This window comes from Aedes albopictus, chromosome 2 (assembly GCF_035046485.1).
Source record: "Aedes albopictus strain Foshan chromosome 2, AalbF5, whole genome shotgun sequence".
NCBI classification, from domain to species: domain Eukaryota; kingdom Metazoa; phylum Arthropoda; class Insecta; order Diptera; family Culicidae; genus Aedes; species Aedes albopictus.
In genome coordinates this window covers 324333868-324359531 of record NC_085137.1, presented here as the reverse complement: position 1 = coordinate 324359531, position 25664 = coordinate 324333868, and the positions used below count along the sequence as shown (strand labels likewise).

General features: G+C 41.9%; 1 protein-coding gene across 7 annotated transcripts in view; it reads right to left on the bottom strand.

The window, feature by feature from the left end:
- LOC109404267 (uncharacterized) overlaps positions 1 to 25664 on the bottom strand; it is a 38409-nt gene that overhangs the window by 4996 nt on the left and 7749 nt on the right. For 2 of the 7 annotated variants that reach the window (XM_029879920.2, XM_029879912.2), the window contains exons 2-4: positions 22946 to 23077; positions 4550 to 6706; positions 351 to 1397 (exon numbers count right to left, since the gene is read on the bottom strand). In XM_029879920.2, the coding sequence (XP_029735780.2) occupies positions 351 to 1397; positions 4550 to 6706; positions 22946 to 22987 (3246 nt within the window). In that variant the 5' untranslated portion in view covers positions 22988 to 23077. Of the gene's footprint in view, positions 1 to 350; positions 1398 to 4549; positions 6707 to 16509; positions 16795 to 16862; positions 17751 to 22945; positions 23078 to 23215; positions 23542 to 25664 lie in introns of those variants that run through there. The other 5 variants (XM_029879913.2, XM_029879914.2, XM_062852421.1 and 2 more) reach the window with 5 other exon arrangements.

Sequence of the window (25664 nt, the reverse complement as noted above, 5' to 3'; positions counted from 1 at the left end):
AGTTTTCGTGAAAAAATAGTGCGTTTGTTTGTTTGTTTGTGTATGTGTGTATGTGCTCTTAAATGTGTGAATGTGCCTAATAGGTGAGTTTGTGAAACTCGGGCTTTCTCTTACCATTATTATGTTGGGTTAAACATAATCTACAAAGGGTATCAGTTACTACAAATTAATGATCGAAGGAGTAAAATGCGGAGAGCGGGAAAAAACTAATAAGGTGCTCTGAGTTTACATTCCTTGACTAAGCTTCGTTCTTTTTATACACAAAAAAGGATAACCAAAACAAACAAAAAAGATATGAACTTGAGTTGGTCACGATAGAGGTTTTGGTCTTAGGATCAATCTCGCCTTACCTGTTGTTTGATCACCACCTGTGGCTGAATGAGTTCGTCGAAATTGAATAATTCTTGTTCGGGTGGATTGCTGGCCGTTGTTGTCGTTGCACTGGTTCCATTGCCAGCAGCTGTACTTCCGGTGGTGGTTGTACTTCCCGTCACGCCTGCACTGACCGACGCATTTTGACTGTTTTCATCGGATCCGTCTTGCTTCTGATGATGCTCGTCGCCGGCCTGTTCCTGAGCATGAAGTATTATGTGGCCACTTTCCGTTAAGATGGCCTGCTGACCTTCGGCGTCTTCGATATGTTGCTGTTCGTCGCCTTCGCCAGCATGTTGTTGTAGGTGTAGTTGTATCTGCTGTTCGCCACCATCCCCACCGGCCATTACCGTTAGGTTGCCTTCCTGGTCCACTTCACCGGAGGTCGCAAATGCCACTGAAACTGGGATTTGCAGTCCGTCTTGTGTGGTTATATGGGTTCCTTCGGCGTTAAGTTCTCCTTCTTGAGATTGCTGGATAACGATATTTCCATCCGCGTTCAACAGCGAAGCATCAATCAACTGTTCCTGTCCGTCAGCTCCCTGAACCAGGATCATCTGTCCTGTTTGGCCATCACCACCAATCATCTGTAGTGTTTCCCCATCACCTAAACCTTCACCGCCTTGCATCACAACTCCCACACTTTGTAGCAGCTGCTGAATATGCTCACTGTCGGTACCTTGGACCAGAATTTGGTTGCCATCGGCATCCGTAGTCAGGATATGATTATCCAGCTGAAGCAACTGGCCATTCTCATTAAGGATGAACTTTATTTGCTGACCATCGGCGTCCTGCATCCCTTCCAACTCCATGGGAACCCCACCTTCTGCATTGGAGTTTTGACTGTTTTGCGACTGATCACCGTCGTCGTCCAAACTCGGCATACTAACGGGCATGTTCATCGATTCCTGCTTGGACTGGGATTGATTCGCTTGCTGTTGCTGCTGATGGTGATCGTCGCCTTGATCGAGCGTTGGCATATCGATGCCGACGGATGCTTGCTGTTGGATTTGATTCTGAACAACCTGCAAGAAGAGAAGTGAAAATTATTAGAACTGCAATATATGAGAGAATGAAGCTGCGTTTTTGGGCTGATGACGTCGCACAAATCCTTAATAATTAGCGAAAAAGCCGTAACCAACAAAATGTACACAATTTGAGTAATTGCAGGAGTGAAAAGAAGCTAGATTTGTCTTCTAAATGCTCACAAAGTTTCCTTGGTATAACTTTTCTAACTATTGAAAATCACTGATTAAGTGAAAGGCGTAATCCCATTCTATTCCAAACGAACAAAAACAAGAATTACGCCTTCTACTCCTTTGTTTTGTTTGGTGCTTTGTTTACGAAAGTGAAAGGCGAAACTGAAATCAACACGTAAACACGGCGATAGTAGAAGGCGAAACTGAGATCAAAACGTAAACATGGCGAAAGCAAATGGCGAAATTCTGTCAAAATCTTAAACAAGGCAATTCTGAAAATGATATCGATTCGAGGCGCATAGTATTGGGCGAAATTAGCATTCTCAGGTATCAATTCAGGTGTAATTAAATAAAAGCAATTTTTAGTGCAAAAAATATGAAATTCGTGCAGTGTTCTTAGAAAAACATGAAACTATGTCAGAACTGTATCAATTAACCTTATTTAAGTTGCATTATTCTGTATTACTTCTTAATAGGAATTAAAATTTGATCAGCAAAATTCGGTTGTTGTTTTCGCATTGTTATTGCTTTGTTAGTTACGCCCTATTCGCGAATTACTCCCGAAATGTCGATAGAACTACAGGCGATGATAACATTCAATAGAAACCCAGGGATAAGTCGGTGACTCTATGGCAGACCGTGTACACTATGTCTGTGTCTGTTTGAGAAGCTTAACCTCCAGAAGGTCTGGAAGCGGCCAAGGACTGGGCCCGGTGGAGAGGGATTCTTCGGCGTATACTCAACGCATTGAACTAGCTCAGCAACCCCTATCCCTACCTCCTCGTGGTACCGAGCGGAAACTGCGAGTAGCCTTAGGAAAGATTGGATATCCCCGATGAAAACTTTGGTCGAAGGTTAATATGGAATGGGGGTTTGCTTCTGCAAACGAATTGCAGCGGGAATTCAGCAGCAGAATAATACGAACCGAGACCAACGGCAACAACCCACCCAACGAAACAGAACCTGCAATTGGAAACTCGGTACCTACGTGGAACTGCCGATGTCTAAACTTCATTGAGAACACTCGCATATTCGCCGATCTACGGAGGGTCCGTAGCGTTATAGGAGGTGTGTTGGACGGGATTCATGGTGCGAATGTTTAGAGGCAACACACACTAGCCATGAACCGCTTTCATCTTGCTGGGCGACATGCAAAGGCGCGTGATCGGTTGCTGGCCAAACGACAACGGAATGTGCAGGCTGAGGATCAAGGGCCGATTATTCAATTTTAGAATAATCAATATACACAATCCATCTAGCAGCCCATACTACGGAAGTACTGATGAATGCAAGCACGCATTCTACGCGCAGTTCGAACGCGAGTACGACCGCTCAAGATTATCATAAGAGACCCAAATTCCTTAGATAGGCCAGGAGAAGGGATTCCCACTGACCGACGATTGGAAAGTTCAGCGCTCACCAGCTAACGAACGAAAACGGTCGCCGGCTCCAAAAACATGGCCATAATTAGCAACTTTTTCCAACACAGCTTGCCTTTACGTTACACCTGGAGATTACTACAGCAGACGCAATCGCAAATCAATCACATTCTGATTGATAGACGGTACTTCTTCGACGTTATCTAGGTCAGGACCACTGCTTGGTGCTGTGCCCAAGCGCAAGCACCATCGGGTACGTAGAACGGAGCCGACGGAACAAATGGTTCGAAGAAGAATGCAGAGATTTTGAGGAAGAAAAACGCAGTGCGGGCGCTAATGTTGCAGCACGGAACCCGACAGAACGTGGAACGTTACAAACAGAAGGAGAAACAGCAGACCCACCTCTTTCGGAAGAAAAAAAAAAAAAACGGCGCGCGGATGAAGCGGAGTGTGAGGAAATGGAACTGGGAACACGACAATATCCCAAGAAACACGGAAGTTCTACCAGAAGCTCAACGCATTCCGCAACGACTGCGTGTTGCAAATCGAAATTTGCAGGGATAAAAATGGCAATCCATCATGACGGATGGACGTGTGGAAGCAGCCTATCGACGAGCACCTGAATAGCGTGAAGACCGTACACGGAGAAACTGAAAAACTCAAAATTAGGTACTTTTAAACTCAATTTTGAGTTCTTTTTCATCTCCCTTTTCATGCGCTCTTTCTGTTGTTGTCAGAGAGTGAAGAGAGAAACAGCCCAACTTTTGCAGTTCCGTGCGTCAAGCCAAAACTGAGTTTCTAGCACAGTACTCAAATTTGAGTGAATACAACCTAGTCAAAATTTCGGTTGGGTGGAAAAAACTTAAAATTAGGTATTTTTTTCACATGGAAGCAAGCGGGAACAACCCAACAAAAACATCGATTCCATCAACTCAAAATTGGCTTGACGCACGCAACCCCGAAGTTGGGTGGAAAGAACTCACTTTTGGGTAGTTTCGTCTCTCCGTGTAGGGATGGGAGACCAAGGCCACGGAGGAAACGACTATGCAGAAAAGAACGGAAATGATCAAACTCTTACGTTGAGGGAAATAAAGGATGCCATTGACAAGCTAAAACCCAACAAAACAGCTGATAAGGATGGTATCGTAGCTGAACTCATCAAGATGGGCCAAGAAAAATTGGCCACTTGCCTGCACAGGTTGATAGTCATGAACCAGAAACCGAATAGCTATCAGAGGAATGGAAGGAAGGGATAATCTGCTCCATTCACAAGAAAGGCATTTGGAATATGAGAATTTCACACCGATCACCATTTTGAATGCTGCCTTCAAACTGCTATCCTAGATCATTTACAGTGGCCTAGATGTACTCTGTACAGCAAATCTACCGGAAATGCCGAAAATACCAGGTCCCAAAGCATCACATCTTGGTCGACTTCCAGGCGGCACACGACAGTATCGATCGCATAGAGCTGTGGAAATCCCAAGCATTGGCAGCATTGTCTTTTTTCTCACTAATCTCGTTGATAAGCAAGAGAGGTCAAGTGCCCACTCAAAAATTAAGGCGAGAAAAGCTTGGGATAAAAAACAAACAACTCACCATTTTGCTATCCATTCCGTCTGCCGACTGTTGCTGCACGTACGACGTCGTCTGTCCCTGGGCAGCTGCCCCGCCCTGTCCCTGCTGCGCCAGCGTTATGCTGTACGTGATGTTACCACTAGCATTGTCCTGGCTAGTGATGACCAGATTATCACCGGTGTTCATATCGTTCTTGTCCGAGTGGATTTTCTCGAATATACTCTCGAGATCGCCATCGGAGATGGTGTTGCTATGGCTGGTGGTCATACCACCGGAGGTGCCCGAGGTGGAACCCGGTGCCAGCAGTTTGCCGTGCAGCTCCTGGCCACCGCCGCCATTGTTGAGCGCAGCCGCATGCTGGCTGACCATCTTTTTACTGGTGGTAACGGAGGTTCCGCCGATCGTTTGACTACTGCTGATCGGTGTCTGGGCGCCTCCTCCACCTGGACCGGTGTGCATCTTCATGTGCTGACTGTAAAGCTTCTCGTTGAGGAATGTCAGGGAGCAGGTGTTACACGAGTGGAACTGAATCGATTTGGCGTCGATCGTTTCCCCTATGGTGTCTCGAAGCGCTTCGTCTATCGTGGCTTGTAGAAGTTTTTGGGTAGACGAATCGGCCACCTGGTTGACCACAGGGACCTCACTCTTGATGTGGATCTGTGGCTGTGGAGGCTGCTGGTGGATGATTTGCTGTTGCTGCACCTGCTGCTGAGGTTGATGCTGAGGCACGGCTGTTGTGATCGTCGTATGTTTCTGTACCGTGGGATGTTTCTTGACGTTTTCGTGTGTTTCTAAATGTTTCATCAGAAGTTCACGCTTATTGAACGTGACATTACATATGCCACACTTGAAGTAATCCGGTTGATGATTCTTCGCATGTATCGAGGCTTGTTCGCGTGTTTCGAATCGCATCAAACAAACGCGGCATTTGAATGGTTTTAGCTTTATGTGCTTTCGAAGGTGGTCGTCGTAGTTCTGTTTGTCGGGTGTCTTGTAAGTGCACATGTTACAGGCATACAGTTGAGTTATCGTCGTTCCAGGTCCTTGTTGGTCTATGATTTTGATTTCGGTCGGTTGTTGTTGTTGCTGCTGGACAGGGTGTTGATGTTCCTGTGCATTGTGCTGCTTTAGGAGAGCAACCGAAGCGAAGATCTTCTTGCACAGCTTGCATCGATACGCCGATGAGGTGGTCGTCGTTGCTGTCGCCGTAGGCGTCGCCAGCTGCTGGCTAGTGTTGGCTTTACACTGCTCGTAGTGAGGCTGGAATTGAGTAAGATCCTGCGTCTTGAAATCGCAGGACATGCACTTGTACATTTTGATAGGATTTCGTCGAATCGTAGCAGTTGATTGCATTGGTTGAGCCGTGCTACTGACTATGTTGGCTCCATTGTTTATAGTCTGCATCTGCTGCTGCTGTTGAGGTTGTAACTGTTGCGTCACAATCTGCTGTTGAGGTTTTTCGAACATGTTTAACAGCTGGTTCTCAATATCCATTGAGCTATTGTTCAAATCCGACATACCGGATGTGTTCGTTTTTCTGGACAGCTCGTTCATGTCTTGTCCGGAATCGTTCATTGATTTCACACTGTACTGGGACAAAGCCGCACTTGTACCTCCAAGCTTCTGAATCTTGGCGGGCGGAGGTGTTATTCCAGGATCATCATCTAGGATGTTATATTTCCTGTGAATATAATTCGTAAGTGTGTGCCGTACGTGTTCCAGATCTGTTTCGAGTTTGTCCATTTGATTGAACAGTGTGATACACCTCCTGCACACGACATCATCCGTGCCGATGATCACCATATAACCTTCGCCGACAATTTTCGCAATCTTTGACGTAAATTCGGTTTGGGACGTGGTAGTCGATGCCTCCGTCAAGAGGGTGGCATTGACTCCGGCATTGTCTCCACAAACGTAGCATTTCTGTTGCTTCGACACGTAGCTGTTAGTGGTCGTGATCGACACGCTCGTCTGATTGTTGATTGGCTTCTTTTGGATCATCCTCGGTTGATTGCCAGGAATTCCAGTTACGCTGACGGCACCACTTTGCAGCAGGCTGTTGATTTTACGCACTGCGTTCATCTGCATTGTGGATTGCTGCTGCTGTTGTTGATGATGTTGTTGTTGGTGCTGATGTTGCTGCTGCTGAATTGTCGTTGTCGTAGTGCTACCGTAAACCTACAAAAATAAGAAAATATATTAAATTGCTATTATAGGAAAATATGTGTTTCTTATATCAATCTCTCACGTAAGCTAATTGAAAATGTTTCTGCTGAACACCGCCTTTGAGTTGAAAATATAAAACTGGTAATTTTAATATTTTCTAGATAAACATAACGGTAAAGGCTGGGTATGCTGCGCAATTCAGATCCCATTGTGATCCACTAGCCTCTGCCCAGCAACTCCTATCCCTACCTCCACGCGGTACCGGCCGGAAACTACGAGCAACCTTAGGGAAGATCGGGTAACCAACCCCGGTGGGAACTTTGGTCGTAGGCTGACAGGGAAGGGGGGGTTTGCTTCGGCAAACCTGAGCGTCTGTTCTCCAGGAGGAGCGGCTCACAACAGCGTCTGATCCCCATGTTAGGGGCGGCTGATCTACGTCCGAGTGCCAGGGAAGGACTCTAAGCTCAACTGTGCACTATGCAGGCCCTACGAGCCAGCCGTAAAAAACCATTGTAACGGAAAATCAGCAACAGAATAATACGAACCGAGACCAACGGCAACGACCCCAGCGAACAAAAAGGACTTGCGATTGGAAACTCGGTACGTGGAACTGCCGATCTCTCAACTTCATTGGGAGCACCCGCATACTCGCCGATCTACTGAAGGACCGCGGGTTCGGCATCGTAGCGCTGCAGGAGGTGTGTTGGACAGGATCCATGGTGCGAACGTTTAGAGGTAATCATACCATTTACCAGAGCTGCGGCAACACACGCGAGCTGGGAACAGCTTTTATCGTGATGGGTGATATGCAGAGGCGCGTGATCGGTTGGTGGCCGATCGACGAAAGAATGTGCAGGTTGAGGATCAAGGGCCGATTCTTCAACTTCAGCATAATAAACGTGCACAGCCCACACTCCGGAAGTACTGATGATGACAAGGACGCATTTTACGCGCAGCTCGAACGCGAGTACGATCGCTGCCCAAGCCACGACGTCAAGATCATCATAGGAGATTTGAACGCTCAGGTAGGCCAGGAGGAGGAATTCAGACCGACGATTGGTAAGTTCAGCGCCCACCAGCAAACGAACGAAAACGGCCTACGACTCATTGATTTAGCCGCCTCCAAAAATATGGCCATACGTAGCACCTTTTTCCAACACAGCCTCCCTTATCGTTACACCTGGAGATCACCACAGCAGACGGAATCTCAAATCGACCACGTTCTGATTGACGGACGGCACTTCTCCGACATTATCGACGTCAGGACCTATCGTGGCGCCAACATCGACTCCGACCACTATCTGGTGATGGTCAAACTGCGCCCAAAACTCTCCGTCATCAGCAATGTACGGTACCGGCGACCGCCACGGTACAACCTAGAGCGACTGAAGCAACCGGATGTCGCCTCAGCATACGCGCAGAATCTCGAAGCCGCGTTGCCAGACGAGGGCGAGCTCGATGAGGCTCCTCTAGAGGACTGCTGGAGTACAGTGAAAGCAGCCATCAACGACGCAGCCGAGAGCACCATCGGGTACGTGGAACGGAATCGACGGAACGAATGGTTCGACGAAGAGTGCAGAACGGTTCTGGAGGAGAAGAACGCAGCGAGGGCGGTAATGCTGCAGCAAGGGACTCGTCAGAACGTGGAACGTTACAAACAGAAGCGGAAACAGCAGACCCGCCTCTTTCGGGAGAAAAAGCGCCGCCTGGAAGAAGCGGACTGTGAAGAAATGGAACTGCTGTGCCGTTCCCAAGAAACACGAAAGTTCTATCAGAAGCTCAACGCACCCCGCAACGGTTTCGTGCCGCGAGCCGAAATATGCAGGGATAAAGACGGAGGCCTCTTGACGGACGGACGTGAGGTGATCGAAAGGTGGAAGCAGCACTTCGATCAGCACCTGAACGGCGTGGAGAACGTAGGCACGGGAGCCCACGGCAACGGAAGGAACGACGACGCCAGTGCAGAGGAGGACGGAAATGAACCAACTCCCACGCTGAGGGAAGTTAAGGATGCCATTCACCAGCTCAAAACCAACAAAGCAGCTGGTAAGGATGGTATCGCAGCTGAACTCATCAAGATGGGCCCAGAAAAGTTGGCCACCTGTCTGCATCGGCTGATAGTCAGGATCTGGGAAACCGAACAGCTACCGGAGGAGTGGAAGGAAGGGGTAATCTGCCCCATTCACAAGAAAGGCGACCATTTGGAATGTGAGAACTTCAGGGCGATCACTATTTTGAATGCTGCCTACAAAGTGCTATCCCAGATCATCTTCCGTCGTCTGTCACCTAAAACAAATGAGTTCGTGGGAAGTTATCAAGCCGGCTTCATCGACGGCCGGTCGACAACGGACCAGATCTTTACCGTACGGCAAATCCTCCAGAAATGCCGTGAATACCAGGTCCCAACGCACCACCTGTTCATCGACTTAAAAGCGGCATACGATAGTATCGACCGCGCAGAGCTATGGAGAATCATGGACGAAAACGGCTTTCCTGGGAAGCTGACTAGACTGATTAAAGCAACGATGGACGGTGTGCAAAACTGCGTAAGGGTTTCGGGTGAACTATCCAGTTCATTCGTATCACGCCGGGGACTGCGACAAGGTGACGGACTCTCATGTCTACTCTTCAACATCGCGCTGGAAGGTGTGATGCGACGAGCCGGGCTCAACAGCCGGGAAACGATTTTCACAAAATCCGGTCAATTTGTGTGCTTCGCGGACGACATGGACATTATCGCTAGAACATTTGGAACGGTGGCAGAACTGTACACCCGCCTGAAACGCGAAGCAGCAAAGGTCGGACTGGTGGTGAATGCCTCAAAAACAAAGTACATGCTGGTAGGCGGAACCGAAAACGACCGGATCCGTCTGGGTAGTAATGTTACGATAGACGGGGATACTTTCGAGGTGGTGGAGGAATTCGTCTACCTCGGATCCTTACTGACAGCTGACAACAACGTGAGCCGAGAAATTCGGAGGCGCATCATCAGCGGAAGTCGGGCCTACTACGGGCTCCAGAAGAAACTGCGGTCGAAAAAGATTCACCCACGCACCAAATGCACCATGTACAAAACGCTAATAAGACCGGTGATCCTCTACGGGCACGAGACATGGACCATGCTCGAGGAGGACCTACAAGCACTCGGAGTTTTCGAGCGACGCGTGCTAAGAACGATCTTCGGCGGTGTGCAGGAGAACGGTGTGTGGCGGAGAAGGATGAACCACGAGCTCGCTGCACTTTACGGCGAACCCAGCATCCAGAAGGTGGCCAAAGTCGGAAGGATACGTTGGGCAGGGCATGTTGCAAGAATGCCGGACAATAACCCTGCAAAGCTGGTGTTTGCAACGGATCCGGTTGGCACAAGAAGGCGTGGAGCGCAGAGAGCACGATGGGCGGACCAGGTGGAGCGTGACTTGGCGAGCATTGGGCACGACCGAGGATGGAGAGCGGCAGCCACGAACCGAGTATTGTGGCGTACTATTGTTGATTATGTCTTATCTTAATGATGTTGAACAAATAAATGTATGTATGTATAAACATAAAAAAGCACGCACTTACAGTCTCTGTCTGTGGATCAATGATCACCAACATTTTTATAATCTACACTGAAGTTTTTTTTTACGACGGTAATGGTACCGCGTAAAAAAAAACGCGTCATTTCAAAAAAAACGTCGTAAAAAAACCGCGTTATTTCAAAAAACGTCGTAAAAAAGTCAAGTCACGTTAGATGTAATCCTGACTATTTTGCGCTCATTTTTTTTTTGGACGGGTTTTGAAATAACGCGTTTTTTTACGACGGTTTTTGAAATAACGCGGTTTTTTTACGCGGTACCGCATAAAAAAACTTCAGTGTATCTATCCACACTTCCGATCAAAAGTTTGGGGTCACCCTCTCAAAAACATGTAATTTTTAAGGCCCATATATCCGCCAATATACGCCTGATTTCAAAAATCTAGGCCTCAATAGAAAAAAAAAACTTTCGAAAATCATTTAGATTTAACTTTTTTTTAAAATAGCTGTATGTAAACCTTTTTTTTCTAATCCTCGAGCGATCGCGCTGTCGTATTTTGTACAACACGTTGAAAAAATCTCGTTTTTTTGTACTCAGCATTAGCGTGGTGCTGGCGGTGGTGGCCAACCGCGCGAGTTACGGAAGGTTAAGCTCAGTTCCCAAGTAGAGCATTCAAATAAAGTTCCCCCTTTTCCGCAAGTAGTTTGGCCAACAGAATCGGTATGGGGAGCAGGGATGCCAGATGATTCTTTGAAAAATCTGTATCACTCTTTTTAAAAATCTGTATCCCATACAAAAATAAAATGGCTCATCTAGCTCAAAAATCTGTATTTCATATAAAACGAAATCTGTATGGATGCTCAAAAACTGTATAATATAGATAAATCTGTATATATGGCATCCCTGATGGGAGTAACTTTTCTTTACGGAATGATAGGATAGGTTTTTTTTATCTTAACATAACATTTTTATATCTAAAAAAATCATTGATTATCTTTAACTAGAGGCAGGATACGTGAGTTTAGTTAATTATCTTTAAAACAAGCCAAGAAGAATTAGAATTAAAAATTAAACGAAAGACGACAAAGATGTCAACAAATCTTTTTTCCATGTTTTATTGAAATGACCCCAAAATTTTGGCTAATACATCAAATCAATAGTGCCTAAATTTACTTAAAAACCTTTTCCTAAATTTTTTAGCTAAGTTCAGTAGAACTCTCATCTTAAAAGTTCGTCGACACAATTTGCAACGACACGGCCATAAGTTTATATTTCGACACTGATTCTTCATTAGGGCCTAACTGACATTTTCGATTTCTCTTCATCGATCCTCTCTTTGTGTTATTACGGAAAGTGTATTAGGTTTTCCAAAGATTTTTTGGTTGAAATGCGTCGACTACATATTGCTCTAAAAACAAAAAGAATAATGATTTTGTTTGTTTTGATCAAATTATTAGCGAAAGAGAGAGTCGATGAAGAGAAATCGATCAAGTCAGTTAGGCCCTTAAGAAAAATCATTGTCGATTTGTTATTAAGCTTAGTTTACATACAAATATTTTTGAAAAATCTAAATCATGTTCAAAGTGTCTTTGACTTATTATCCTTTGAAAGAGACTTAGGCTCTTGAAATCGGACGCAAATTAGCGGATATATAGACCTAAAAAAATGACGTGTTTTTGAGGGGGTGACCCTAAAATTTTGATCTGGAGTACCTATCAGAAGGCCGGCTCCAGAGGCACGTTATCCTCCATTTGGGACATTTGTGCCATTAATATTGATCATTTGGCATAATTTTGAATAAAAGAAATATAAAGCTGAAGATGGTCAATCCAATTATTAATATTATTATTATTATTTGTTTATCAAAGAGGTTTTAACAAAAAGTCATTCGCCTCCGAATCCCATTATTGATTCTTTGCTTATAGTTTTTGAACATCATCGTCAAAATAAAGAATCGTGTGGTATGTCTGTGATAGAATACCAGTTTGAAGGTAACAGTGATAATAATGCGAAAAATAGCACATGGAAATTAACAGTGCTACTTCACATGATATTATGCCAAACGGCAATGTACGAAGTCTCCTCAAGATTTTCTTCAGCAAGTCAGAAAGTTCTTCATGTTTTGTTTTTTTTTGTTGAATTCATTTAGGTATCTCGGTAGAAATTGGATCTTTCTCCTAAGTTTCGACTTGCAGAAATTTATATAAAATGTCGCCGAAATAGTTCTTGGAAACATTATTGATATAACTCATATCCCAGGCAGAGGTCAAGTACTGACGATCAAAACGTGCTATTGGTTTGATTGATATAAGAGGTAAAAGTACTGAAAATAATAGCAAAAAAATGTTCCTAGGACGTCTGACCAATAGCAAAATTTGCTATTTGAAGATCAACCGAATAGCTCGCTGCTATTGGTTAGCTCTCAAAAGAGCTAAATTTGTTATGATGATGTTGGTCGAGGAGTAAATTTTAGCTATTATTTCCAGTATATTTACCTCTTATATCAAACAATCCAATATCACTTTTTGATGTCCATATCAAAATATGCTTTTTCTTCTGCTCGGAATGTCTAGTGCATTCTTGTAAGTAAACCTTATGTAGTTCAAAGAAACTATTTGTCGCAATTGAGACAAAAAAAAAAATTAATTACATTTACTTTCGAACTAGTAAAGTTTGATTTTCATTCCCGTTATTTGCGAACTGTCAAAAATTATTTCGGTTGAAGAGATGACTATTTTTTGATTATGCAGAAGGTCATGGGTTCAATCCCTGGCCCGTCCATTTCATCCTACTTTGTATCTTTCTATCCACTTCCTCTCTCTCTTCTCTATATATACAAGAATATACTCATGTATATTCATATGTTCATAGCCATCGCCTAGAACCAGAAACGAATTGGAAAAAAGTCGTTTCCCTTCCATCCAATTTCCACTCACAGCACAGTGTATATAACGCCTACAAGTTATGCAACCAAAGCGTGCTGTGCCGCTTGACCTTATTCACCTCATTCACCACACAATCTATCACCTTACGAACACTATAAATAACCCCCTATCCATGGATCGCATCACCGACCCAACGGTGACTCCCAGATCTCCCATCCTTTCAGTCTAACAAATACCCCAGTCCGTGCTGGTTGTGGGGATGCAGAGGTGATCTCCGTCTTTAGTAGCAACAACCAGCACACTCTAACATTCCTTTCTCTTCCCAACTGACTATAAGGACGTGGTCGGCGCCGTTATTGATCCAAAATGTATGAGCTGGATTCATTTGGATCTCAGTGCAATTGGTACCAGCTCAGATCAATCACGGAGTAGCAACCATTGACATGTATAGTCAGATTTGATCGACGTTGATCGAATATCCAACTCCTTCAGAAAGATTCTAGTGAATTCCAGTAGAACTCGGTGTATTACTTCTTTCAAGAATACCCCTGGGAGAATCCAGAAATGCTTGAGGAATTCCTCCGAAATTCCTGGAAAAAAAATCTTCCACGACGTTCTTCTGCAACAAATATTAGCTAGAAACTCCTTCAATAGTTTGATCAGGAATCGGAGAGTTCCTCCAGGAATTAGGGATATGTCCCTAAGAGAATTCCTCAACGAAGAACAAGAATTTGTTCAGTAATTTTCCGGGAACTCCTTCAGATATTCCTATAAGAGTTTTTTCATGAATTTAATTATCCAGGAATTTCTTCGAAACTTTATTCAGTGACTGACAGTTCTTCAGGAATTATTTTAAAATATCGTGGAGCAATAGGGCAGATCGGTGAAGTACTAGATTTGTAGTAATGAGCTGAATTTTAGTATGGTGAGAAGGCCAATTCTCTGTTTCTGCAAAGAAAAGGTGCAAAAAGCGTGGGTATTATGATTGCTTGCCTAATTTGATGCTGTTTGAGCAAAACTTTGGACAACAGTATTGTTGTTTTCTCCATTTCTTGCAACATGAACACCATAGTTTTTGAAAGTTTTGCTCAAACAGCATCAAATTAGGCAAGCAATCATAATATCCACGCTTTTTGCACCTTTTCGTTGTTTTCTCCATTTCTTGCAACATAAACAACATAGTTATCCAAAGTTTTGCTCAAACAGCATCAAATTAGGCAAGGAATCATAATACCCACGCTTTTTGGACAAATCCATTGCAGAAACGGAGAAATGACCTTCTCACCATACTAAAATCACAGACAAACAGACTTAACACTCTTCAAAACGATTTGGCACATGCATTTAACGATAAATTAAAATTTCATTTGATTTGCGCGATCCTTCCACCAGATGCGCTAGTGTTCGATCGCTTTGACGTTTGCCAGTGTACACGTTGCTGAATGATGCAAACGAAAATTACAGGCGCTTTGTTTAGTAGTGTGTGTGTTAGACAAACGTCAAATCGAAATCCATCATGGCCGCAGTGTTGCGCGCGGTTCTGCAAACAGGTGGCAGTGTGCTCATGAAAAAGACACCGGGCAAAAGTTTTAGAGGAATTTCCTTTAAGAGTTACGTCTGTTTGTCTGTGTTAAAATTCAGCTCATTACTACAAATCTAGTACTTCACCGATCTGTCCTATTGCTAAAACTTTTTTTAATCTTCTGAAATATTTTCTAGTAGATATTTTTCAATTGTATAGTATGAAAGCGTTTTTGAGGGAATGAATACTCATAAAAAGATCAGTTAAAAAAACACCAGTAGAAATTTCTGAAAAAAAAACTTTTAGTATAATTCCCAAGAACAACTTCTGCTGCAGAAATGCCATTTGAAATTCATAACTGAGAGTGCTATTGTGGAAGGCAACCTAGAGGAATAGAAGAGGAAATGATCGAGAAAATTTCGCTGCAGAATTAGCTCAAGCCAGAGATAATGTTGAGGAAACACTTTTGGTGAGGCAACGTGGAAAACATCGATTTTGTTGATTGGACAAAAAATAACAATTCATTAATTTTTGAACTTAATTAGTTTTCAAACCGTCAAATTTAAGTTTAAATTATTTTCAATATCCCAATTTTGGAAAATCCCCAATGATTTTTTTACGAAGTGAGATAATTAATAAGCTTTCATTTGCCATACCGTCGTTGGGGGTGACAATGGGTCAGAGGGGCGAGATTGGGGGGTCAAAACATTATCTGAAATATACCATCAGGTATTGCGAATATTGAATTAACAATTTTATGGTGTCATCCTCATAGTTGGCAGCAGTTCCTATAAAAAAATAAGGCTTCTAGAGCAATTAGTTTATTTTTGATAAATCATCGAGAAAAGCTTGAAATTAAGGCCATTTTAGGGTAAATGTACCAATAGTGGTGCTATTAGTAGCTCCTTGTACTAAAATAATTGAATAAAATTGATAATACCACAAAATAAGAACTCTGAAAACGTTAATCGGTAGTTTTTCACCTAAATTTGCTAGGAAAAATGTAAAAAGCATTATTTTTTCTGTTTTTGCTAATAAATCACTTGCACCAACTATAGGTACACCGTTCCTATTATGGAGGTAAAATATAACATTGGTTCCTATAGTGGTGCATCCCATTGAATTCTTATGGGACCCACCACTATAGGAACACTACCACCACTATAGGGTGCAAAGGAGCAAAAAAGTTAAGGAAAATAATTATTTAAAATAGGTTTTTCGCCAAATCCTGAATACAAAACTGTATTATTATTATTAATTAGGTATGATGTATCTATTAAAAATGCCATTTGCAAGCTTTTTGGTCAAATTAGTGCTAAATTGCCACTACCACCACTATTGGTACTACCTCCACTAAGGGAGCTTTTACCCTATAATGCCACTTTTAAGGCTTGATGAAACATCACACTTTTAGGTGGATAGATATTCTTTCAGAATCTCAAACTCATATCCATAATATATTATTGGTAAGTAGTATCAACTTTGACCAGAACTTTATTCCTTTGCTTTGATGTCCACACGGAACAAATTCGGTTCCCTTGACCCATTCTCACCGGGTAAACAGTAAACTAGAATCTAAGGTTTTTCAGCAGTTTTCAAATATCCGATTTCTCCAGTTATTTTTTCCCAAAATTCCCGACGAGGTGGCTACTTTGGAAAAAAAAGTAATCATCGATTTTACTGAACTACCGGATCTATTCAGCTAAACTCGTCAAACCATTCACTCGACCAGTCTCAACTTTTCTAATTTTTCATCTTTTATCAACTATGTTCTTTTGACATGTTGCGTTGAAAGTACGCAGTCAAAAATGGAAGATGCTTTCAAGACTGGCGGTGGCCCCGTCAACACAAATCTGTCAACAGTTGCATCGAACGGGCAGAACAATAACTTACCAATTTATGCCACAATGTGATTTTACAAAACAAAAAAAAATATCTTCGGATTATTCTACTACACAATTTCCAGCGTGTTTCGTACGGATATGTAAAAAACTACAGCATGGTTCGTTCTCTACAGGCGCGAATGCTTCACATGACGCAATATCTCGCCACATTCGCGAAAACGGAAAGATTTTCTCTAAAAACTCCCGAAGCCAAAAAACGGGCCGCACGCGTCGCGAATGATAAGTGTGTCGTTGTCGCACATATCGGCTAGAAGAGTGTAACGAGCACTACACGGTAGAAAGCAGTCAAAAATTTGCAACAGTCGCGCTAAAATAATTACTCAGTTCCCGTTGTTTTCTTACGAGCTCTGCGATAACAAGTGAAGACCTAGGTAAAGACGGCAGTTGTTGAACTCGGTGGATTCTCTCGTGTTTGCTAGGCGCTGGCTCTCTATCGCTCTCTGCAACAACGGAAGGAGGCGGAAAAATGCAGCAAAATAGACACAACAGAAATTATAATTTGCCGTCTGTTGTACGGGTTAGGAAAGCTGGTGGCTGGTGTGTACTACACAAACAACCTCCTGGATACAGCTATCGCACACAATTGAAAGTCGCCCATACGCAGTGATGCCAGTAGTAGAGGATCCAGCCAGTCAGATGAGCTCAGTTGAATGTGTGTCGGTGATATGGTATGTTTGGTGAGAACACGCCAAAATGCTGTCGAAGAGCGGAATGACCCATGTGTTCACATGTTTACTCTCTTCCACGCAACGATGCTTGATTTATGTGAGAATTATTGGTTGCTGGTGCTGATATATGATTGTGGATGCAATTCACACGCATTGCTGCTTAAGAGATATAATCAAAATGACCGAGAACACCATTGATAATTTTCAGTATGATTCAGACATTACAAGTAGGTTTGGTATATGCCAGAAAAGACAATATTTACCAGAGATCAATCAAGCGTACTCTGTAAACTTCTTGAACGTTTTGAAAAATTGGCTTATGGTGAAACTGTATAGCAGTTGTTCTATTCTATGTAATGCACACCTCCCAGGATAGTTCCTCTGTGCAGGAAGATAGAAGAACAATCTCAAAAAGTTTCATTTCAATAGGAAGCAATCGGTGAAGTACTAGATTGAAGGTAATGAGCTTGATTTTTGTATGCTGAGATGATAAATGCCATTGTTTCTGCAATTAAATGATGCAAACAGCGAGGGTATTATAATTTCTTGCCTGATTTGATACTGGTCGAGTAAACTGTATTGTTGTATTTTGCCTCTTTTCATCCATTTGGATAACTCTGTTGTTGAAGAGGCACAACACAGTAACTCAAAGTTTTGCTCATATGTACAGCATCAAATTAGGCAAAAAACCGTAAGTGTATGCATCATTAAATGAAATTTTCATTGCAGAAACGAAGAATTTATTATCTCATCATACAAAAATCCAGCTCATTACATTCAATGTAGTACTTTCACCAATGGGGTACGTTCGGTGGAGTCCTAGACTTGTAGTAAAGATATGAACACAGAGAAACAGACGTAACACAAATTTCATTAAAAAACATCGTCACGAAATCGTAATCACCCAATGCTAAACGTACTGTGTTTGGCCGAGCCGCCACTAGATGGCGGTAGTGAGCAAACGTCAAACAGGAGCAAAAAGGATACCAGCGCCGCGAGTGGTCGATCGACCTACTACTGAATATTTGAATCAACCGTTAAAAAGGTGTGGGAAGCAATGAGAGTGTGACGTCTGTTTCTCTGTGATATGAGTTTTTGTATGGTGAGATGATAAATTCTCTATTTCTGCAGTAAAATGGTACAGAGTAGGTATTATTATTTTTTTGATTTCTTTCCTAATTTGATGCTGTTTGTTTTGTCATCATACAAAAGCACAGGAAACAAATGTGAGCAACTACGAATTGAAGTGTTGGTAATAGGACACGTTCGGTGTAGTACTAGAATTGTAGTAATGAGCTGAATTTTTGTATGGTGAGAAGGTCAATTCTCCGTTTCTGCAAGGAAATGGTGCAAAAAGCGTGGGTATTATGATTCCTTGCCTAATTTAATGCTATTTGAGCAAAACTTTGGGTAAATGTATTGTTTACATTGCAAGAAATGGAGACAACAACGACAATGTTGCCCAAAGTTTTGCTCAAACAGCATCAAATTAGGCAATGAATCATAATACCCACGCTTTTTGCACCATTTCCTTGCAGAAAGAGAGAATTGACCTTCTCACCATACAAAAATTCAGCTCATTACTACAAATCTATTACTTCCAGATTGTGTCCTATAGCTCATTTTCATTCCATGTCGGGTATTTCCATCACCGCGACCATTGTTTTGATCTATTATAATATACTTAATTTTGTTTTTAGATTATATGACATAGCACTATTGATGGGTTTGGTGGTCTAGTGTCTACCGCTTGTGATTCGTATGCAGAAGGTCCTGGGTTCATTCCCTGGCTCGTCCCTTTCCTCCTACTTTGTATCTTTCTATCTACTTTCTCCATACTTTCCTGTCCACATATACAGCTCATGTATATTCATATGTTCATATCCATCGCTGGAACCAAAAACAGTTGAAAAGTCGTTTCCCTTCCTTCCAACTTTCCAACAGCACAGTGCCAAGCCAATCTATCAGATACCTAACGCCTTCGAGTTATGCAACTGAGCGAACTGTGCCACATTAGCTTCATAGTAGGGTAGAAGCTTCAGTTTTGGCTAGTTCGGAGTTCTGGCCATAGTGCGGTATTCAGCCTGTTGCGAATTTTGGCCGATACATTATTTTGAGCGGTGATCCCAAACTTTTGGTCGATGACATAAATAAATAATTTACTTAAGAACTTATTTCTAGATGTTTTAGCTAGATTCGGCAAAAGCTGTTGAAACCTGATAGAAAATTAATAGACACCGCTTTCATTTTAAAATTTGGTCGACCCAATTTCCAGCGACACCCCCGTAAGCTTACATTTATTTTTTTAGAAAATTTGAACTCCAGGAACTCCTCCCGGAATTCTTTCAGGGATTTGTCCAAGAACTCCTCTAGGGCTTCTTCCTAGAAGTTCTCCAATGGTTCTTCAATAAAATACTCCAGAAATTCCTCTAGGGATTTCTCTAGAAATCGCTCCATGAGTTCCTTAGAAGATAGCTCAAGGAATTTCTCTAGAGATTTCTCCAGAAATTCTCTCAGGTATGTCTACTGGAATTCCTTCAGGAGCATCTCCAGGCGTTCCTTCAGGAGTTCCTCTAGAGATGGCTATTAGAATTTCTCCACGAATTCTCTTAGGAATTCCTCCAGGAATTCTTTTAGAAATACCTCTAGGTATTCCTCCAGGGAGTTCTATAGGGATTCCTCCAGGCATTTCTTAAGGATGTAATTCTGGGACTCCTCCAGGAATACGTTTAAGAACACCACTAGGAATTACCCCAGGAATTCCTGCAGATATTAACTCAGGAATTCCTGCAGAATTTATCTCCAGGTATTCCTCCAGAGATTTCTCCAGGAATTGGTTCAAGGGATCCCTCCAGGAATCCCACCAGCATTTCCTCCAGGAATTCTATCTGGAATTGGTCCAGGTATTTACCGAAAATTCGTTCAGGGATTCCTCAAAAGATACTTCCAGAAATTCCTCCAATAATTCATCCAGATATTCCTCCAAGAATTTTTCCTGGAATTCCTCCAGAAATTCCTCTGAAAATTCCTTATGGAATTTCTGCAGGGATTCCTCTGGAGATTTCTCAAGGATTCCTCGAGGAATTCCTCCAGGTATTTCTTTAGAGATACCTTATGGAATTCCTGTAAAAAATCCACTACGGATTCCTCGAGGAATTTTTCCAGAAATTCTTTAAAGGATTCATCAAGGAATTCTACCTGAAAGTTTTCCAGCGATTCTTCAAAAAAAAAAAAAAAACCCTCTAGAAATTCCTCCAGGTCGAATTTCCTCATGAAATTTCTCTAGATATTCTTCCAGAAACTCGCACAGACATGTCTCCAGGCATTCATCCAGGAGCTCCTCCAGGGGTTTTCATAGGGATTACTCCAGGGATTCATCCAGGCATTACTTCAGGATTTGATTCTGGGACTCCTCCAAGAATACCACCAGGAATTGCCCCAGAAACTACTGCAGAAATTACCTCAAGATCTCTTGCAGAAATTGATCAAGTAATTCGTTCAGAAATTATAACGGCAATTTATCCAGGAAATCATCCTCCCGGAGTTTATACACGCATTATTCCAAGAATCCAGGGATTCCTTCAAGGATTTCTCCAGAAATTGATTTAATGGATTCCTCCAGAAAAACCACAAGGATTAAGATCTGTCAAAATTATCTGATAACAGTCAAATATTATGAGGTTGTGTTAGTTGGTATAATAAAGAATTAACCATTTTACGAAACACAGGCGAATAAACTGTGGGAGCGAACTGTTTTATCAATGACAAAAATATCTTGAAGTTAACTCCATGTGAAAACCCTGACTCTTCTGGAAAGGAAAGGAGAGCTCCCATACAACAGACATATCTTCATTACTCAAGAATTAATCAAGGGGTCTCTTTGGCATGTGGAGGTTTTTGAAGGCAAGAAATGTTCCTCAATAGTGTGAGATTCCGCCCCATCACAAATGAAACAAACAAAACTACTAAAAATTACATCGGAAATGTTTACTTCTTTTCATCAAAGATGTATATTTAGCGATCAAATTGTTAACGCCAAGGTTAACACTTTGGGAGATACTTTATGTTACATTGATAAAGAGTAAAGGTTGGTTACCAAGCAGCTGATCTTAGATTTTCCTTCTTTTAAAAAAACGACTGTTTTTTTTCATATTACACTGTTATGAAAAAGTGGCCTTCTCTCAGCATAAATGAAACAATAGATAAAATTTGTTCGGGCAATTCAAACACAAACTGTGTATTTCTCGGGCAAAAAGCATGTTCTGATAGAAGTTCTGTTCTATTGTACATACACGACGTTCTATTATATATAAACTGACTTTGCATACCCTTTGTAGTCGATGAAATATTAGAACGATCGGCATGATTTCTGCACGGTTCAATTCGACTTCAGGGTGGCAATAAAATTAATATTAAATGCGGTAGATAATAGGACAGATTGGTGAAGTACTAGATTTGTAGTAATGAGCTGAATTTTAGTATGGTGAGAAGGTCATTTCTCCGTTTCTGCAATGAAATGGTGCAAAAAGCGTGGGTATTATGATTCCTTGCCTAATTTGATGCTGTTTGAGCGAAACTTTGGGAAACAGTTTCGTTGTTTTCTCCATTTCTTGCAACATAAACAACATAGTTATCCAAAGTTTTGCTCAAACAGCATCAAATTAGGCAAGGAATCATAATACCCACGCTTTTTGCACCATTTCATTGCAAAAACGGAGAATTGACCTTCTCACCATACTAAAATTCAGCTCATTACTACAAATCTAGTACTACACCAAACGTGCTCCATTGTAAAAAAAAACAACACCAACACATTTAAAATGGGCAACACAAGGTTTGTCGGGTCAGCTAGTATCATATAAAAAAAATGCTGATGCTCAGGTGTTCCCGTTTTTTTTTGTAGAGAAAACTTGACATAAATAGGCGACCCTTCTTGCTTCGTCTAAAAATATCATGAATTTGACCATGATGCAAACCATCACGAGACAACACGCTAAGAAAATGTTACTCTAAAATGAGTAAGATTCACACAAAACTGAGCTAAACTGGGACAGCTCAAAAAATGAGTAAATTGCATTTCCAGTGATAGCGCTGGACCAAGTTCAAAAATCCAACTGGTGTAAGCCGTATAATATTCTTCACATCATCAAGAATATTATACGGCTTAAACTGATGAGATTTTCGCACTTGGGCCAGCGCTAGCGCTGGACAAAAAATTTACTCAATTTTGAGTTGTCCCACTTTAGCTCAGTTTTGTGTGAATTTTCTGACCGTGAAGGTTTATATCAGAAGAATGGCACGGGTGTCATTGCCGGTCTTTTCATTGAAGGTTTACCTCTACGTAAAATACAAGGCATTTGAGTTACGATGACAAATTAACAACGATAATGATCATGCATTAATGTTTGAGACCACCTCCTTCCGAATGTGTTGCGCATGAAAAAATAAAAATGTTTATTTCCAAAATAGAAGCAAAAGCACTGCTAATGGCAACACTGCTGCTACGGCGTCGCATAATGTAATTCTGCTGAGTGTAATGTTCCATGAATGATTTATAAAAAAGTACCTACTTACCTAAGCTTTGCAGTAATAACAGGGTAGAATAATTCAAATAAAGTTATATCCTTCTAAACTTATCCAAACGTAGTTTATCCACCGGTTTATCTTCCGCATATCTTATCCATTGATTCAAAAAAGGCGATGTTCAGCAGATTAATTCAGAGAAGTAAATCGTGGGAAAATTAAAAAAGTAAAAACCTTGACGGGGGCCATTTTAGCGGGACCGCTTCGTCCATACATTTTTCTACACTCGAGCGGTATTTAGTACACTTTTCATTGAAGATATCGTTACATTAATCACACATACACACTCCGTCGATTGAACTTGCTCTGTGAAGAACAGATTTCGAATAAAAAAAAATGCTCACGGAACAATGGAAAGTAGGTAACTAATAATTCAAAACATCCTAGGTACACTGAATAGTCAAATAGCAAACGTAAGCACAACCGATTAAGCACTATATTTACACGAAAATTGGCGGGAAACTATTTTCACGAGAACTCTCATTACGTGCGAGTGAATATTATCGCAATATATTCCGGCGGTCGGTGTTTGCAAAGACGCGGTCGTCGACTATCACTTTTGAACGCAATTCGATCGAGGCACGAATCCACGCCGTAGTTGTTGATTGTCTTCTTTGTTGTATCCAATTCATTCGCACACTAACTACTAGTCCGCTCTCTCCGGTCCAGTCCGGACAACTGCCCTGGCCCTGCTACAACATTTACAGCAGATCGGCAGCACACCGGTGGTCGGTCGTTCTGTATCGTTTTTGCCGCTGACAATGCACACACTTTTAGAATACGTAGTAGCAATGAATGGAGAGTAGTGAATACATAAGCCTAATCAGCATGTGTGTGTGTGGGCGAAGAAGAGAATGCAAAAGAGTAGCAAGCGGTTGTTGAACGTGTTTGTGTGAGAGAGGAAATGAAAACGACACGATAATACAGATAGTGCTGCCAGTTTTGCAGAAAATGGAATCAGGTCACAAGTTTCATGGATTTCTTTATCTGAGAAAAGGAACAACCGCGTTCTTCTACAGGAGAACAAGATACAGCATAGAAATGCACTAGAACGCCAATGGCGCTGTACTCAGTTTTCCTATTTAATTATTTAAATAACTTCAATTGTAATAATTGATTATTTTTAAGTGCCCATCTTGTAGATGACCTTTTGTTTTGGTAAACAAAATTTATTTGACACTTATAGTACCGCTACTGACGCTGTAAGGGCGAGGCAAACTAGATGTTAATCACGCGAACAGTCGCGGTTATTCTAATAGATACAGCCACAAACATGCGTATCATTTGGAACAAATTGCGAACATGATTATCGTCGCGAAAACAAAATCGTCTAATAGACCAGCTTATGGCGAAATTCTCTCTCTTCCGCTCTTCCAGAAAATCAAAAAACAATAGGACCATTACCTGTCAAATTTGATTTGTGGGTCCTATTGCTTTCGGAGAGAAAGAGAGCGATTTCTTGATGACGTCACCGTGCATTGGAGTATAGGCCGACCGTACGTCCCATGTTTAACCCTCCTTGTGCATTGGGGTAACTTTTGTCCAAAACCGTAACCCAAACACTACGTAAGCGAGCTTTCCAACGTGATGCATTAGGAAGGTTAACGAGACAGTAACGTTTTTATGACCTTTTATGGATGTCCCGCCGTGTTGTGGATATGGATATTTTAAATTTAACCTTCCGTAACTCGCGCGGTTGACTACCTGCGTCAGCACCACGCTAATGCTGAGTACAAAAAGCGAGATTTTTTTAACGTGTTGTACAAAATACAACAGCGCGATCGCTCGTGGGTTAAAGGTCAAAATATCCCGTATTTCACGAAAGACAAGCATTTTCTTGAAAAAAAAAAATCTCTAGGAAAATCGTTAGATTTATTCATTAGTATGTTGGCTCCAAGGGTACGTTCTTGGACTAATGCACGGAGTAATTCATATAGGAATTATTTTAGAAATATTTACAGAATTCTCTGGATAAATCATTAGAGGAGTTCCTGTAGAAATTACTGGATAAAGTCCTACAGGAGTACCAGGGATTTCCTGAAGAAATCCCTGGGGATATCATAGGAAGAATGCATGAACAGCTCTTAGTAAAATATATGAAAAGGTTCTAATAGAAATTTCCAGAAAAAATCATGGAGGAACTCGAGAAGAAGTTCCTGGACTATCAAAGCAGATATGTATGGAGAAATCCCAGCGGGATTTCTTGAATGAATCCGGAGGGAGCGACACTAGTTTTGCCAAGCCGAAAAACCCCAAAAAAGCCGAAAAAAGTCGAAAAAAACCCGGTAAAACCCGCAAAACTATTGAGGGATTTGCACAAAAGTGCACGCGGCCTATCGTTTCCGAAAGGTACAACAGCGATTTTCACCCCCTGTTTACTTCATGCTTATGGGAAATAACATTGCGGCGTTTCCTATGGTGCGGCTGTTCCTTTCGAAAACGATAGACCGCGTGAACTTTTGTGCAAAGCCCCTTTTTGAAACATTTCAACGGCCGCGCGGTGTTTACGTTTCAAGAAATCTGACAATATTGCGGATTTTAGCGACTTTTTTTTAGGTTTTTTGGCTTGGCAAAACTAGTGTCGCTCCCCCTGAATGAATCGCTAGAAAAATTTCTGGATAAATCCACGTAGCAATTGTAGGAGGAATTATTGGAGAAATCTTTGAAGAAACCTCTGGATCAAGGTTGTTAATCGATAAATTATCGTTATCGGCAATAAAGTTAACGTCTGTTATGGTTTATCGTCGATGACGATAACGTCTTCAGGTGAAAACGTCATCGGCGATACAGTTACCTGTGGAAATTATCGAAGAAGTCCTGCAGGAATATCAGCAAAAAATTTGGAGGAATCCTTAAGGCGAAACTGGAAGCATTTCCTCACTTTTTTGTTTTT